At 46.9% G+C, this 17611-nt stretch overlaps 1 protein-coding gene across 1 annotated transcript in view; it reads right to left on the bottom strand.

Annotated features, from left to right (window-relative positions):
* The window catches only part of LOC121271285 (adhesion G protein-coupled receptor E3-like), an 87157-nt gene extending 74450 nt beyond the window's left edge, over positions 1 to 12707 (bottom strand). Inside the window, exons 1-3 of the mRNA XM_041177160.1 lie at positions 12622 to 12707; positions 4625 to 4708; positions 44 to 166 (exon numbers count right to left, since the gene is read on the bottom strand). Of these exons, the coding sequence (XP_041033094.1) occupies positions 44 to 166; positions 4625 to 4708; positions 12622 to 12652 (238 nt within the window). The 5' untranslated portion in view covers positions 12653 to 12707. The remainder of the gene's footprint in view (positions 1 to 43; positions 167 to 4624; positions 4709 to 12621) is intronic.
* Between the last annotated feature and the right edge of the window lie 4904 nt (positions 12708 to 17611).

Raw genomic sequence — 17611 nt, 5'->3', positions numbered from 1 at the left:
ATTTAATTAAACGTAGATAAATCTGAACAAAATAATCTATTACCTATGCAGGGTTTTGACTTATTAGTCCACGTTATCCCATCAATGCAGATGCATTTGAAAGCTCTTCCAAATGTTGAGTAACATTTACCATTGTCACCACATAGCTTTTCCAAGTGACACAGATCTGCAATTGTACAAAGGAGAGAATGGAAATCATTTCTAATTTCCAACTTAATACGTATGGCAAATGTAGCTTGACTTGGCAGAAACTAATGACTTTGGACCTATGGTTCCCTAATTTCTCCATCACAGAGAGGGATAGAATTTCCTCACCTCATTTCTGGGGTCTGTTCTAGACCAATTGATAGAGATTGATTAGGCATCAACTCCATGATTATTTTAATATGTGACTATCAGGCTGGTGGAGGGAGGACCGGATTGACCTTGGTTTGTTGTGGTGCGGCCATTTCAATCCCCACGCTGTGGTGCAAAAATGGCCATTGTCAAATAGCTTCTGAGTGCAGTCAATTGCTTTGAACTGAGTCTGGGTGATGCAACTTGCTCCATCGCCTGTTGCTGCGATCAAGTGAATTTACGCACTGCTCAAAGTGAGCTGGAGGGATGGAGGAGTTGTTGCACATACCCAGTGAGGTGTTGCGTGGTACTGCTCAGGGGAAAACATCCTGTTTCACAATGACTGGGATGTCATGTCGTTATTGTTTAACACAAGGGCTGGAGGCCTTTACCAAGGCTGAAATTAAAAAGGCTTTGCATGTAATAAGGAGAACTGAGAGCTCAGGCAGTTAAGCAATGTGTTTGCACAACACACAAGAAGTTGAGAAATGCAAGCTAGAGGGCCACACGTAACCTTAACGTACTGAATTTGGTTGAAATTACTAGGGCAGCTCTCCCATTCATTGCCATGGTAACATAGAACTGCCTGATTTTCATCTTGTTGAAAAATGGGGTTAATTTTTTTTCTATTTGTTCATGGGATGTGGGTGTCACTGGCCAGACCAGAATTTATTGTCCATCCCCAATTTACCTTGTTTAGAAGGGTCTTGCTGTGAGTCTGCAGCCAGACCAGATAAGGACAGCAGACTTCCTTCCCTAAAGGGGCATTAGTCAATCAGATGGGTTTTTACAACAAGCAACAGTGGTCATCATTAGACTTTTAATTCCAGATTTCACCATCTGTTGTGGTGGGATTTGAACCCAGGTCCCCAAAGAATTATCCTGTGTCTCTGGAATACTAGCCTAGTGATAATATACGACACCACTGGTCAAGCCTCTGGAGTGGGTTTTAGAATCCCCAACCTTCTGATTCAGAGGTGAGAGTGCTACCAACGGAACAATTGCAGACACTTTAAATAAAGCCATTTGTCATAACTCATTGTTTCTGGGGTTTTGGCTACTCTTCCACCAAGGTTACAATGGAATGTACAAGAATCCCTAAGGATAATCATCCCCTGGAATCTTCATTATCCAATTGAACAGGGAGAGGGGAACATGTCAGGGTAATGATGGAATGTTTTGACAATGCAACAATCTCTCAATGACTGGCATAAAACAGATAGGCTGGAGATTGCAATGTCACAGGTAACAGCTTGTCCTGGAGTGGCACTGGCCCCATTTGCATCTAACTTCAGAACCCCTCATCCTTTCTCCTTCCAGAGGATAACCTAAAGGGAAGATTTGGGTCTTCCAAATTATGAGACGTTTCGGTGGAATAGATAAGGATAGACTCTTTCAACAGCAGGAAGGGCAAGAACAAGTGGACACAGACTTAAGATAACTGGCAAAAGAAAGAGGGGAAGAGGAGAAGAAATGTTTTTACACAGTGAGATGTTACAATCCAGGATGTACTACCTGAAATGGAGGTGGAAACAGATTCAGTAGTAACTTTCGAAAAGGAATTGGACATGTACTTGAAAAGAAATCATTTGCATGGCTAAAGGGAGGATGAGACAACCATGGCTGACAAGGGCAGTCAGGGACAGCATAAAAGCTAAAGAGAAAGCATACAATGCAGCGAAGAGCAGTGGGAAACCAGGGGATTGGGAAGCCTACAAAGACCAACAGAGGACAACTAAAAAAAGAAATAAGGAGGGAGATTAAATATGAGGGTAAACTAGCCAGTAATATAAAAGAAGATTGCAAGAGTTTTTTTAGATATAGAAAGGGTAAGAGAGAGGCAAAAGTGGACATTGGACCACTGGAAAATGACGCTGGAGAAGTAGTAGTGGGGAACAAAGAAATGGCGGAGGAACTGAATAGGTACTTTGCATCAGTCTTCATGGTGGAAGACACAAGTAACATTCCCAAAGTTCAAGAGAGTCGGCGGGGGGTGGGGGGGGGGGGGGGGGGGGGGTGGGGCAGAGGTGATTATGGTGGCCATTACCAAGGAGAAGGTGCTAGGAAAACTGAAAGGTCTGAAGGTGGATAAATCACCTGGACCAGATGGATTACAACCCAGTGTTCTGAAGGAGATAGCTGAAGAGATAGTGGAGGCTTTAGTGGTGATCTTTCAGGAATCACTGGAGTCAGGGACGTTCCCAGAGGACTGGAAAATCGCTAATGTAACCCCCCGTTTAAGAAGGGAGTGAGGCAAAAGACGGGAAATTACAGGCCGATTAGCCTGACCTCGGTCGTTGGTAAGATTTTAGAGTCCATTATTAAGGATGAGATTTCAGAATACTTGGAAGTGCATGGCATCAAGGGGAGGTCATGCTTGACAAATCTGTTAGAACTCTTTGAGGAGGTAACGAGTAGGTTAGACAAAGGAGAGCCAATGGATGTTATCTACTTGGACTTCCAGAAGGCCTTCGACAAGGTGCCGCACAGGAGGCTGCTCAGTAAGATAAGAGCCCATGGTGTTAGAGGCAAGGTGCTAGCATGGATAGAAGATTGGCTGTCTGGCAGGAGGCAGAGAGTGGGGATAAGGAGGTCCTTCTCAGGATGGCAGCCAGTGACTAGTGGAGTTCTTTTCACTTTATACATTAATGATCTAGATGAAGGCACTGAGGGAATTCTGGCTAAGTTTGTAGATGATACAAAGATAGGTGGAGGGACAGGTAGTATTGAGGAGGCGGGGAGGCTGCAGAAGGATTTGGACAGGTTAGGAGAATGGGCAAAGAAGTGGCAGCTGGAATACAACGTGGAGAAATATGGGGTCATGCACTTTGGTAGGAAGAATAGAGGCATAGACTATTTTCTAAATGGGGAGAGAATTCAGAAATCTGGAGTGCAAAGGGACTTGGGAGTCCTAGTCCAGGATTCTCATAAAGTTAACTTGCAGGTTGACGCGGTAGTTAGGAAGGCAAATGCAATGTTGGCATTTATGTTGAGAGGACGAGAATATAAAAGCAGGGATGTGCTGCTGAGGCTTTATTAGGATCTGGCCAGACCACATTTAGAATATTGTGAGCAATTTTGGGCCCCGTATCTCAGGAAGGATATGCTGGCCCTGGAGAGGGTCCGGAGGACGTTCACGAGAATGATCCCAGGAATGAAAGGCTTAATATATGAGGAACGTTTGAGGACTCTGGGTCTATACTCGATGGAGTTTAAAAGGATGAGGGGGGATCAGATTGAAACTTGCAGAATACTGAAAGGTCTGGATAGAGTGGACGTGGGGAAGATGTTTCCATTAGTAGGAGAGACCAGGACCCGAGGGCACAGCCTCAGAGTAAACGGAAGACCTTTTAGAACAGAGATGAGGAGAAACTTCTTTAGCCAGACAGTAGTGAATCTATGGAATTCATTGCCACAGAAGGCTGTGGAGGCCAGGTCATTGAGTGTATTTAAGACAGAGATAGATAGTTCTTGATTGGTAAGGGGATCAAAGGTTACAGGGAGAAGTGGGGAGAATGAGGTTGAGAAACTTATCAGCCATGATTGAATAGCGGAGCAGACTCGATGGGCTGAATGGCCTAATTTCTGCTCCGATGTTTGATGGTCTTATGAGGAGAGCAAATGGGAGGAACTGGATCATTCTGTCAAAGAGCTAGCACAAACACCGGGGGCCAAATGGTCTCATTTTATGAAGATTCTATGAACCCATAACAATAAGTAAGGTTCTGTGGACAGGATTCATGCACAGATGTAATGTTTTTGATATTATATTATAGGCCTTAAAACTGGAGCTAGTTGTTTCAGTTGGCTAGTCCATGCTTCAGAATAACACCCCAATAGCTCAGATTCGATTCCTGCTCTGGCTGGGGTGGACTTTGGACCTGCTTCCTCACCCAGCGCTGAGAGAAGAAGGCAGTAGCAAACCACCACTGCCAAAAACTGCCAAGAAAACAGCTCAAGGTGAAGCATCAGACACTGAGCCAAGAACTATTTGAGCAGAGAACACATGAATGGATAAGTGGAGGTACATGTTTAAACAGAAGCTGCTTTGTATCTTATAATACTGAGGCATTAGTTAAGGCTTTAAGATCATAGTAACTAACGCCAACATATATCCCCTTTGACCCTTTACGTTTATGGGCTTTAACAAGTTGGCAACTATAGACCTGCAAGAAAGCCACACAAACAACTATTCAAAATTAAAACTTTCTATATCTTATATGCGAACATTATATTATAACAATAACACCACATATTTTTAATCAATGGTTTATTGTTAGTTACTTACCAATGAAGCTGCCATTTTGATGCTGACCTTGCTGTCCAGAGGAATGATGCTCATGTTGGCTCCACGCTAACTCAATGCTGAAGACTGGCAGTGGATGAGGGGTGGAGGGTGGGGGAGAGAGAATTTAACATCAGACATCTTCAGTTTAATCATTAATTTAGACATTTAAAAAAAAGGAACTGCTCTTACCTTCCCAGGATTCAATGCGAAAACGACCTGATGACAGGGTTTGAGTAACAAAGCTGATGAGCTCCGATGATGTCATAGAAATGATCTGATTCAACTGCAAATAGATTAAATTACTCCTTTCCTTTTTTTCTTGCATTTTTCTCTTTTCTCCCTGAAGTGATTACCTCTTGCTTTCCCATGAAAGCAGGGCACCAAACCGAACCATCGCTGTTGGAGACTGATTCTAGCCTCACCCAACATTCACCAACAACCACCCTTGTTTGAAAATTGTTTGGGGGGAGGGGGATGGGGGTTTTGTGTTGTGGGTGACAGTGCGTTGAGGTAGTCATTGGAGCGGGAGCAGAAGCAGGAAATTCGGGCAACCTTCCACTTGCGGATCCAAGGGGCTGATCTGGACACCAGCCGTGATCAACCTACTCAGCGTGGACCGAGGATCAAGCTTGTTCTTGGCCTCTCACTGGCCCCCTATCGAGCTCTATCGGCCCCACCCACCCCACCTCTACCAGCTTATATTTCATCTCATTTCTATATGTCTTAGTTCTGATGAAGGGTCATATGGACTCGAAACGTCAACTGTGTCCCTCTCCGCAGATGCTGTCAGACCTGTTGAGTTTTGCCAGATAATTTTGTTTTGTTTCTTCTCTGGTCTGCCTGGCTTTAGGTTGCTAGGTGATGACCATGGTCTGTTAGGCCATAAAGAGAACCAGCCTGGTTTCAAATGGTAATTCATTCCAGCATAAATAAAACCATGTGTTGGAGGTTTCGTTCTGAGAAATGAGTGGGCCTCTTTGGCAACTTGAGGTAAGTCTCCAACTTCACCATCTGATTTCTGCTCACATAATCCACTTTACGTCTGGTTGGCTCCATTCCAATTCCCCCAATTCTGTTCTAAGTTTATTTGAGTTGAAATTGTTTTTTTGCACAGAGTTTAAAACCAACAAATTCCGTCCGACATTCGGGACCATACCTGATCATCCTTCGTCAGCTGGAGATTGGCTAACAATGCCCATCGTTCTTTCTGCCTGCCATGGAACTAATTCTCAATCACACCGCGTTTGACAGTCGGAGACTCCATTTTGGAAACTGGGTTTAGAACACATTCTAAAGACGCTGGTCGGAATTTCCCCAACCCCCACCACCCCCCCACCCCCACCCATTGGCAGCAGGCGTGAGTGGGCAATATGGCCAGAAAGCCAAAAGTCAGCTTCAAGCCTCGCGAAACCGGTTTGCGATTGTCCGCTCCGCCCGTCAATGACGGGCTACGTTTCCCACCATCCAACGTTTGGGAACTTAATTTCAACACATTTACCCCCACGCGGGGTGGGTTGGGCGGCGGGGGGAGGGGGCGTGGAATTTCAGAATGGCATGATTTCCAACTGCCTTTAAAAAGTGTGCGCCTGGCGAGCTGAACTTTGAGGAGAGCTCGGAGGCGAGGGCACACAACCTCGCGAGGATCGCCCGTGGGATGTCAAGGGAGAGGCGCCGCACATTCGGTGGGGTGGGGGAGGGGGTTTGTGGGAGGGTGGCAAGACGGTTTTTCCAGCTGGCTTTCAGCTCGGTGCCGGGGCAAGGGCTCCAGTGTGGGTGGGGCAAAGCAGCACAGGAAGCGTATGAGCACATGCTGGGTTAGGGGGCAGGGCACGGGGATGAGTGGAGAATGAGGGAAGCAGCAGCGCACTTGGAAAATCTCGTCAAAAGTTAACATTCTTCTGCAGCGGAGACCGTTCAGCAGCAGCTCCATTGACAGGCTCGGAGTTGGAGCCTCTGAAGCTTTTTCTGCCCCACTCAAGCAACACAAGAGCATGAAAGGGCCACCAAATGCTCCAGAACTTCTCAACGCCCAGGCACAGCCTGCAAATGAATGTGTGTTTTAGGGGGAAGCAGAATAATTGGACGACTGGGCAAGTTGTACAACCCCCTTGCTAAAGGTGGCCATGGAGCAGTCACCGGTGGAGGCGCTCACAGCCCCTTGTAATGTCCTTACTCAGGTTTGGACCAGTCTCCCCCATGGTTCAAGCTAACAGAGCAGCCTTGCAGTGCGGGTTAGGAGAATGCCTGTGCCTGAGCTGAGAGCACAGCCTGCAGTCCAGTGGCTGAATCGGCCGCTAATCGGTCGAATGGGAGGTGAGTGTGGTTTCGGACAGCCACACAGTGCAGTACACACTGGCCATCCAAGTGGTATCCAGCACTCTCTAGCATGTGTGAAGAGGCCTTGAGTTGCAAACAGAGCCTGAGACTTAACAAAGAAAGATCCTTAGGAGACATAAGCTAACCTACGTGTCTCTTTCTTTGATCCTGCAGAAGGAGAACATCAGGATCTTGGAGCCCGCTAAATTAAGCGCTGTGCCTCATGGCTCACAGGGAGCAGAGAAGAAGGAGAAGTGTGCAGCAGAGGTGCCTGGCTCGGCAAAGGGAGAAGTAAGACTGACAGGGCCTGCTGCGCACGCAGCTGAAGATCCACAGTGAGCCGTCACCCATAGGCATCTCGCTAGACCCAGAGTCTACAGACAGCGCTGTTTGTCCCTGCAGATGACTGAGAACCAGTGTCGCCAAAGACTGTGCATGGTCTAGGGAACTGGTCGGTTACATATGCCACCTGCTGCAGGATTTGGTGCCACACGGACTTGCAGGGCATCTACTGACAGTGGACGTGAAAGTGACAGCGGCACTCAATTTTTACCCCAGAGGCTCCTTCCAGGGCTCCACAGGTGACCTGTGTGGGATCTCGCAAGCCTCCATGAACAAGTGCATTCATGAGGCCATCTTTGCGAAGGCATAGAACTTTGTGCATTTCACAGGATCAGGAAAGCCAGGAAGCAAGAGCGCTGGGATTTGCCCGGAACTCGGGTTTCCCACAGGCTCAGGGTGCGATCGACTGCACTCACGTGGTGCTCAGATCTCCGTGGCAGCAAGCAGTTCCGGTAATTGAGTCACGAAGACTTCCACTCGCTGAATGTTCGGCTGACCTGCAACCACCACAAGCACATCCTGCAGGTCTGCATATGATTCCCAGGAGGCATCCATGACTCCTACATCTTCAGCAGGTCTCAGATCCCTGAAATCTTCCAGGGTCCACAGAGGCTGCAGGGTTGCCTCCTCGGGGTTAAGGGTTACCCGCAGAGAACGTGGCTGATGATGCCCATGCAGCGGCCTCAGACTGTAGCAGAGTGACGGTTTAACGAGACTCGTGCCGCAACCTGGATTTTGGTGGAGCAAGCGACAGGCATGCTGAAGATGAGGCTCCGGTGCCTCGACAGGTCCGGCAGAGCCACTGCAAAACGGTCCACTGCGGGTGTCGTGCATCATCTTAGCTTGCTGTGTGCTGCACAACCTGGCACTGCAATGGGGGCAGGACTGGGCTGAGGAGGAGACGGAACATCTGCATGTCCCCTCCGATGAGGAGGACGTCAAAGGGGATGAGGGTGATGAGGCCATTGCACTGGCCAGAAAGCAATGACAATCATCATCGGGGTGCTCAGGCCCTGGACTGAGACACCTGCCTTTATCTTATGCCGGAACCAAGGTTTCACATCTGAGTGACACAAGCACTGCTCATAACAAGGAGCCATAGGCAAGGAGACATTCTTGAGAGTTTATTGACAATGAATCACAAAAGGTTAGTATGCAAGTACAGCAAGTCATTAGGAAAGCTAGAATGTTATCATTTATTGTGAGGGGAATTGAATATAAAAGTAGGGAGGTTATGCTTCAGTTGTACAGGGCATTGTTGAGACTACATCAGGAGTATTGTGCACAGTATTGGTCACCTTATTTAAGGAAGGATATAAATGCTTTGGAAGCAGTTCAGAGAAGGTTTACCAGACTAATACCTGGAATGAGTGGGTTGTCTTATGAGGAAAGTTTGGACAGACTAGGCTTGTATCCGCTGGAGTTTAGAGAGTAAGAGGTGGCTTGACTGAAACATGTAAGATCCTGAGGGGTCTTGACAGGGTGGATGCAGAGGGGATGTTTCCTCTTGTGGGAGAATGTAGAACGAGGGGTCACTGTTTAAAAATAAGGGGTTGTTCATTTAAAACAGAGATTAGGTGAAATATTTTCACTCAGAGGGTCATGAGTTTTTGGAACTCTCTTCCTGAAAAGGCAGTGGAAGCAGAGTCTTTGAATATTTTTAAGCAGAGGTGGATAGATTCTTGGTAAGCAAGGGGGTGGGTGGGATGCAGATTTCAGGTTACTTTCAGATCAGCCATGATCTTATTAAGTAGCGAAGCAGGCTCGAGGGGCTGAATGGCCTACTCCTGCTCCTTGTTTGTATATTCATAATAGTGAACATTATGTACAAGTGATTAACACCCATGCCTAGGCTGTGCAACTACATGTTTTTAACATTCCTAACCCTGCCACTGCTTCTTGGTGCTTCCCCAAAATCCACAGTGGAGGTGGAGGCAGCCTGTTGACAGCTATGCCTTGTCTGTGATGACCTTGGCTAACGTCCTTAGGAGAGCTGAGACCTGGAGGGCCCAGGCCTGCTTTGGAGGGGGGGTGAGCTGCTGTGGGCCAAGTGCACCCTCCTCAGCCTGTGGAGCTGGAGATGATGGGGTTTGGATTGGCCCGACATTCCCGAGGTCACCAGGGTGGATAGTTTTGGGATGTGGAACCTCTCCCGTTGATTGTGCGTGATCTTGTCCTGTATAAAGACAGATGGAGAGAATGTGAGCAAGGCGCATGCCAGACATGTGTGTGCGTGTGTGTGTGTGTGTGTGTGCTGAGTGAAGCCGTGAGGATGGGATGAGCAGGCAGTCTCCAGAGGAGATGAGGGCAGATGGAGATGTGAGAGTGTGTGACAGAGAGTGAGTGGTGATGTCCCTTGAGCTGGTAGTGAGTGAGAGGTGATGGCCTGGTGAATGGGTGACTTTAGAGTGATGAGATGGTTGACTTACCCTAGCAGCACAGATAAGATCATTCATCCCTTCCTGCACTGGATGGCCGACCTCTTAAACGCAATGTGGGCATTGACCAACACTGCCAACACCTCCTAAGCCTGAGTGGCTGATGGCTTCCTGTGGCCAGAGCGGGGGTAGAAAACCCAGCATTGAGGCTGGCAGGTAAAATGTCCTTTTTCATGTCCAATGCTGCATTTAGTGCAATTCTGGGACGATTCTGCCCACTCTCCTTCCTGCTCCTGTCACCCTCCATCATATCCTTGAAACCGTTTTCTCTATAGAAGTACATTTAGTGTCCATTGAACCCATTCATACTATCCATTCTATCCATTCGATGACAACTTTAAGCTTATTTCACATATTGTGACAAGATTCTCTGAATTTTATCCTCATTTCTAACTTGCTCATTTACAAATGGTATTTGAACCCACCACCAGAGTAGGCAATTTGCCTGCACAGGTTTGTTGAAATCTCTCCAGAATCTTAGCAAATTCAAGTAGCAAATGCTAAAGTCAACTTTTCCCAAGCAAAAGCCCAAATTTATTAAATCTTAATTCCTTATAGCATCACTGTTGCTCACCTTTCTACTTTCCTAAAGCCACCAGTACAACCACTGGAGCAGACTGCAAATATCAATTTGTTCCTCGTGAGGCAGGCTCATTGGATGTTTAAATATAACATGAGACCAAGACCAGATGGTGTTGTCTCTGAGTGATACACTGGGTGGTCTGGGCATATTAGCGTTTTTGCCTTGGCTCATTTAGCCTGGTCTTCCAAATCTCCCAACAGCTTCCTTACTCTGTTGCTGGAGCTGATGCTCGTGCATCCTATTTAATAACAGGAATTCATCCATTCCGTTGTTAAAACCCAACATTCCTTCACCCGCTATGGTGATTTGTTGTTCAATGCGATCCCTAAGCTTCAGATCATGTGGCCAACAGAAGAGCATTCTCAGTTCCAAATTCTTTTCTTTGGAAATGTTAGCCACCAATAATCCCTCATCCTTCTTCTTACCAGAGCAAAGACCCAGAGTAGTCAATACTCATTGTTCCAAGTTTAACAGGCTGCCTTGTTACCCAGCTCCTAAATCCAATAATTAAATATCTACTCTGCCATATGGAGACTAAAACTGGCCACTAGCTCAGATATGGTCTTATTTCCAATCCCCCCTTTCCTCTCCATATTCCTCTTGAATATGTTGCCACCTAGTAAGTCCACGTTCAATCGATCCACAACTCTATTAGAGGGATTTGGCTTTTGGCTGCTCTCCAAGTTTTCTTGCCCTGCCCATGACGATGTCTCCCGCTGTTGGGACCGGAAAATCCCGGCCTACGTTTGCACTTCTCCAATCAGGTTTTCCCCCACCACAGCACTGACCACAGGCCATAACCAAAGTCACAAATTACACCCTATGTGCCTGTAGCCATGTTAATCTATCCCTCCTCATCCTTCCTGGCCTGTCTACAGCCTTTGACATAGTAACTCACACCATCCTGCTCCAATCCCTCTCCTCTGTACTCCAGCTGGGTGGAACTGCCTTCACTTGGCTCCACTCTTCCCTATCCAGTTATAGTCAGAGAATCTCCTGCAATGGCTTCCATTCGCAAACCCATACAGTTACCTCTGGTGTCCCGAAGGATGTATCTTGAACTGCCTCCTTTCTCTTGCCTGTATGTTGTCCCTGGCTGACATCACAGGCAAACACAACGTCAGGTTCTACATGTCCACTGGAGGCACCTGACTCTACCTCACCACCACCTCTCTCGACCCCGTCACAGCTGCTGTGCTGTCAAACTGCATGTCCAACATCCGGTCCTGGATAAGCCATAATTCTTTCCAATTAAGTATTAGGAAGACTGAAGTCATTGCCCTTGGTCCTTGCACAAACTCCATAACTCACTGATTCTGCTTGTGCCACTGACTTAGTCGGTGTTCAAGGCACAACCTTGACATCCTGTCTGATCCTGAGTTGAGCTTTCATCTCCACATTCAGTCTATCTCACGGACCATCTACCTCCACTGTATTGTCATCCGTCTTCATCTTTGCCTCAGTCCACCTACTGCTGAAACACTCGTCCCTACTCTTCACACCTTCAGACTTTTCCAATCCAACTCTTTCCTGGCCATTTTCCCACCCTCCATAAGCTGCGACTTATCCATAACTCAGCTGCGCATATCCTAAGTCATGCTGGATTCCATCTGTTCATCCTCTCTGCGCTGTTTGTCCTGCATTGACTCCTGTCCTGCAACATCTCGATTTTAAAATTCTAGCCCACATGTTGAACTACATCCATGGCTTCGCTGCTTCTTACCTCTGTCAACTCCGCCAGCTGCCCCAGCCTTCGAAAGCTTCAATCCTGGCCCATTGGGTGTCCTCAATTTTTTACCCCAGCAATGGGGACTGTGCCTCCAGCTAACTAGATCATGATCGCTGAAGTTCCCTCTCTAAATGCCTCCACCACTCCACAATGCCCTCTCTCTCTCTTAAGATGCTGCTTAAAATCTACCTCTTTGACAAAGTTATTGGTCACATTTAGATTTCCTTTGTCTGATTACGCTCCTTTGAGGCACCTTGAGTTGTTTTGCTAACTTAAATGCTTTCTCCGTCGCTTGTCATTCTAATTCCTATGACCCTTTGCTGTGATCTCCCATAGCGACCCACCTTTTTGTTTAATGACTAATTTAACACATCCCTTCTGCTGATCACCCCTACTGCTAACTTATTCCTCTTTCCTTTCATCCCAAAGAGACTTTGTGCAGCTCCTTCCTTCCAGCAGCCTACAAACTTGTGCGTAAAAGCACAATGAGCAGTTTATCATTCCTTCGGACCCATCTGCTCCTTCCCTGTGTACAGCTAACAGCTGATTAGCAATTTCAATTCGAACACTTTTGACAAATGGGACTTACTCAGCAGGAGTGGCAGTTGAGCTGTTTTCATGTTGCTGGTCTCAGTGTCCGTCAGAAATCAATAATGTCTACACTCCAGCCTCGACTCAGCAGCACTTACAAATCTTGTCTCTTCAAGCTGTATTGGTAAACACAGCACAGGAAGGAACTACAGCTGAATGAGTCACCAACCCCTTCACCACAGTATCTTCTTTATCATCTATCCCAACTCAGAACTGGAGAATATTGGCACCCAGTTCCCTTTGAGTAAAATATTCCACTTTCCATAAAATTGTATGAACAACAGGGATTCGCAATGAGATATTTTCAGAATGTTTCTTTAACTTTTTGACAGAAGAAAAGGGACAAAAATATCGACCAGTAACACTGCTGCTACATGGGTTTACATCGGATAATACAGTACAGGAAAAGGCCATTCCACCCACCAAGCTCATTCTAGCACTTACGCTCCACTCGGCTCTCCTCTCACCTTACCTCATCTAAATCTATCACCTTAACCCTCTAGTCCCTTCTCCCTTAAATATTTGTTGTGCTTTCCCTTAAATGCTTCTATACTATCCGCTTCAACCATTCCCTGTGGTGGCGAGTTGCACGTTCTCACCACCTTGGGTAAAGTGGTTTCTCCTGAATTTCCTATTGGATTTCTTGGTGACTGTCCCATTTTGTTGACCTATAGTGATGCTCTTCCCCATTAGAGGAAGTATTCTCTCGGTATCCGTTCTAGCAAGATGTGTTTCTTAATTTCAATGATCTCTATTAGGCCACCCTTGAGCCTTATTCTTTTTTAAAGGAAAATGAAAAGAGACTCCAACTGTCAATCATTTCCTGTTCCTGTTAGGATCTGTAGGCCCCGCCCGCCAACCCACATTCTCTACAAAACCCACTAGCACAGCTTCTCATTGTATCCCCCAATTTTCTTTGCTCCAGAATTGCCTCTTAAACCTGTGTACGCATTAAGAGACTTCTGTAGTAACTGAAGGTATAGCCCCTCCTGCTGTCTATCAGGGGGGGTCACGTGATGCGCTGGGAGGCTCTGACCAATGAGCTTTAAGAGCGGGCAATCCTGGAGGGGGTGGGGCTTCCTGATGAGAATTCTAACAGAGTGTGTAGCACCTGAAAAGCTCTCCGCAATAAGGTTTACCTTTTCTTGTTGAAACCTGTCCACTCCATCAAGTCGACGAGGGTAAAATAGCTCCCATGCTGCACTTCACCTTGTTACCGTGAGTACATCGAGTCTTAAGAAAAGGAAAAGACTGCTCACCAGTCATGCTGTTCTTCAGTAGAATCGGCCCTTACGATGCGACTATGGAAGACTGGGACCAGTATGTAGAGAGCCTCAGATTTTATTTCTCATCGAATGAAATTACTGCAGAGGAAAAGCAGAAAGCCCTCCTTCTGAGTGTGTGTGTGTCCGTGAGACACACGATCTCATTCTCCACCTGCCGGCCCCGATCACACCAAATTCTAAGTCCTATAATGAATTAGTGGACCTTGGGAAAACGCACCCAACTGAAAACATTCATAATAATGCAGCGTTTTAAATTTAATTCCAGAGTTAGGGCCCCGAAAGAGTCCATTGCAAACAATGTGGTGAACCTTCAGCAGTTGACAGAACACTGCGACTTTGGGGACACATTGACTGATTTGCTGCGGGGCCGATTAGTTTGTGGAGTTCAGGGTGATACTTTATAGCCCCCTTTACTCGCTGAGGTCAACATCGAACTTAAGCACATCCTAGAAATCTCTCTCACCATGGAAAGTGCTGTGAGAGACTAGGAGGCTTTGCAACACATACAACATGGCTCTGCTCTTCACATGTAGCAGGAACCTACCACCGGGCGTGGTGTGAAAACCAGAGACACAGCAGCGAAGAGAGAGGCAACACCCACTGTTAGAAACATGAAAAGGCCGAGTGGAAACACTTCAGCAGCGACTCCAAGATTAATCTGTTATAAATGTGGGGGTGACCACAGACTAGAAACCTGTAAATTCAAGGAGGCAGAATTCCTTTACTGACATAAGAAAGGTCATGTAACAAGGCAATGCATGGCAATGGCGAAACAGCCCATAAAGCAGCAACATGATTGAATTAAAGAATACAGCAGAACCTGAAGCTGCCGATACCGACATTTATTCCCTGCATAACATCACCACTGTAAAAACTGAACCTTTCACTGTCACAATCCAAGGTAATGGGAAGCCACTAATAATGGAGGTGGATACAGGTGCCTCAACTACAGTGGTGGGAGAGCACACTTTCAAATACTTTAATGAAGGTAAACAGGTAATTAATCTGGAGCAGACAACCGTTAAATTAAAGACATACACTGGAGAATCTATTTAATTAAAGGGCATCGCCACAGTACCAGTGTCTGATAGACAACAGACTGCCCGGCTGCCTGTGATAATAGTGAAAGGAGAAGGACCCAATCTTTTAGGCCGAGACTGGTTACGGAAGATTAAGCCTGACTGGTCTGAGATATTCCACCTGAAAACAGGAGGAGTTCCTGAACTGCTAAGGAAATACAACAGGGTATTTCGGGATATACTGGGGAAGTTAAAAGGCGTGCAGGCCAAGATATATGTGGGTTCTCAGGCAACACGACGTTTCTTTAAGGCCAAACCTGTGCCTCATTGTGTTGAAGGAGAAGGTGGATGTAGTACTGTGCCAGTTTGAAAAGCTGGGCATCACCCAACCTGTCCAATTCTCGGAGTGGGCAGCACCCATAATTCCAGTGGTTAAGCCTAACCAAACCATACGCATTTGTGGGGACTATAAATAAGGCAGCAAAATAGACAAATGCCCCATTCGAAGGATAGATGACTTATATGCCAAGCTGGCTGGAGGGAAGTCCTACACAAAATTGGATATGAGCCACACCTACCAACAATTAGAGCTGGACAGCATGTGGAGAGAATATGTGACTAATAACACACACAAGGGTCTTTATCAGTACACTCGCCTACCCTTTGACATATCGTCTGCATGCACTATCTTCCAGAGAACAACGGAGAGTCTTTTGAAAGGACTTCCCCGAGAGTAAGCTCTGAGGATGTTCTGATCACAGGGCCAACTGAGACCGAACGCTTGGCCAACCTGGAGAAGGTACTAAGAAGGTTCGTGGAAGCTGGTCTATGGTTAAAGAGGGAAAAATGCACCAGAAGTGCACCATGCACTACCCTGGGTCACAGGGTGGACGGAATGGGTTTGCATCCGGTAGAAGAGAAAGTTCCTTTGATAAAAGATGCGCCCTCACCATCCAATGTAATAGAACTCAAGTCCTTCCTGGATATGGTCAACTACTATTGCTGCTTCTTGCATCCAATCAGATCCATGTGGCTGCGCCTGAACTGTCTCAGCTGCGGAGGAATGGTCACTTTATACAAGGTGTCCCTAATGTGTGGCCGCTTCCCTCGCCCATCACCAACCCCCCTACACTCCGCATGTGCTTTTACACTACCTGCAGCCCTTGTGCCCCCTGCACCCCAAATCGCCTCAACTGTAGGGCAGCCCTTCCCCCTCCCACGCCCAGTGCACCTCAACCACAGGGCACCCCTTGCCCCTTCCTAAGGCGCTGGAATCACAGGGCACCCGGCCCCACCCAATATGCGCCTCAACCTTGAAGTCCAACAGGTAACCCGGGCGAGCGCTCCATGACTATGTACTCACCTCTGAGTTCCCCTCAAAGTGCAGCCTGCCCAGTGCACGCCTTTTACATGCTGTTGTGAAACATGTCGGTGTGCAATCATGCTGACGTGGGTGGATGATCCACAAGTTGGGGGAGGAGGGGGTGGGGGGGGGGGTCCGATTCCACCGAGCTGGGTTTATAATGATGTGCAGATGCGTTACAATGAGGTTCCCGACATCTGATGGTGGGAAACTCAGCAGGTGGTGTGGACGATCGCAAACTGGTTTCACGACGTTGTACAGCCGATTTTTGGCCATATTATCTGCTCGTGCCAGCAAACACGCCAGACGCTGGCGGGCATGGGAAATACCAGCCTTTGTCTCTCAAGGATGGCCAAATTCGCTTCTATCGGAAGTTTTGAGACTATTCCACGCCAGAAACACAGGGTTAAGCCGTCAAGATGGAATTTTGTTGTGGGATCAAGAGTCGTCGTCCCATCACAAGGTAGAGAACCACTCTTGACAGAGTTTCACAGTGCGCATCCAGGCATATTGAAGATGAAAATGCTTGTGCGAAGCTATGTCATTGACAATGACATTGGAAGCATGGTCAAGCACTGTCTCCATTGTCAGCAACAACAGAAGTTGCCTGTTTCAGCTCCACTGCATCGTGGGAGTGGCCTGGTCGACCCTGGGTTAGACTACATATTGATTATGTAGGACCATTCTTGGGTACCATGTTTTGGTTGATTGTAGATGCACATTCTAAATGGATGGATGTATACAAAGTCAAATTGCCAACATCGAGCGCAACCATCAAGAAGCTGCATCATTGTTTTAGCACACACAGCCTACATGAAATCATCGTTTCTGCTAATGGTACAGCCTTTCAGAAATTCATGAATCTGAATGGAATCAGACATATTAAAATGGCACTTTATCATCCCTCATCAAATGGTTTAGCTGAGAGAGCAAATGCAGTAGACTGCTCCCAATATGGTCTCCTCTACATTGGAGAGACCAAACACAGACTGGGTGACCGCTTTGCAGAACACCTTCAGTCTGTCCGCAAGCATTACCCAGACCTCCCTGTCGCTGTCCATTTCAACATTCCACCCTGCTCTCATGCCCACATGTCTGTCCTTGGCCTGCTGCATTGTTCCAGTGAAGCTCAACGCAAACTGGAGGAACAGCACCTCATCTTCCGACAAGGCACTTTCCAGTGACTTAACATTGAGTTCAACAACTTCAGATCATGAACTCTCTCCTCCATCCCCACCCCCTTTTTTAATCATCTATTTTCTACATTCGTTTTTATTTTTTGTCCACTTCTGTTTTTATTTGTATTCATTTATTCATGAT

Source organism: Carcharodon carcharias, chromosome 30, assembly GCF_017639515.1.
Source record: "Carcharodon carcharias isolate sCarCar2 chromosome 30, sCarCar2.pri, whole genome shotgun sequence".
Lineage (NCBI taxonomy): Eukaryota > Metazoa > Chordata > Chondrichthyes > Lamniformes > Lamnidae > Carcharodon > Carcharodon carcharias.
Note: the sequence above shows the minus strand (reverse complement) of the source record. Positions and strands in the feature narration are given on the sequence as shown.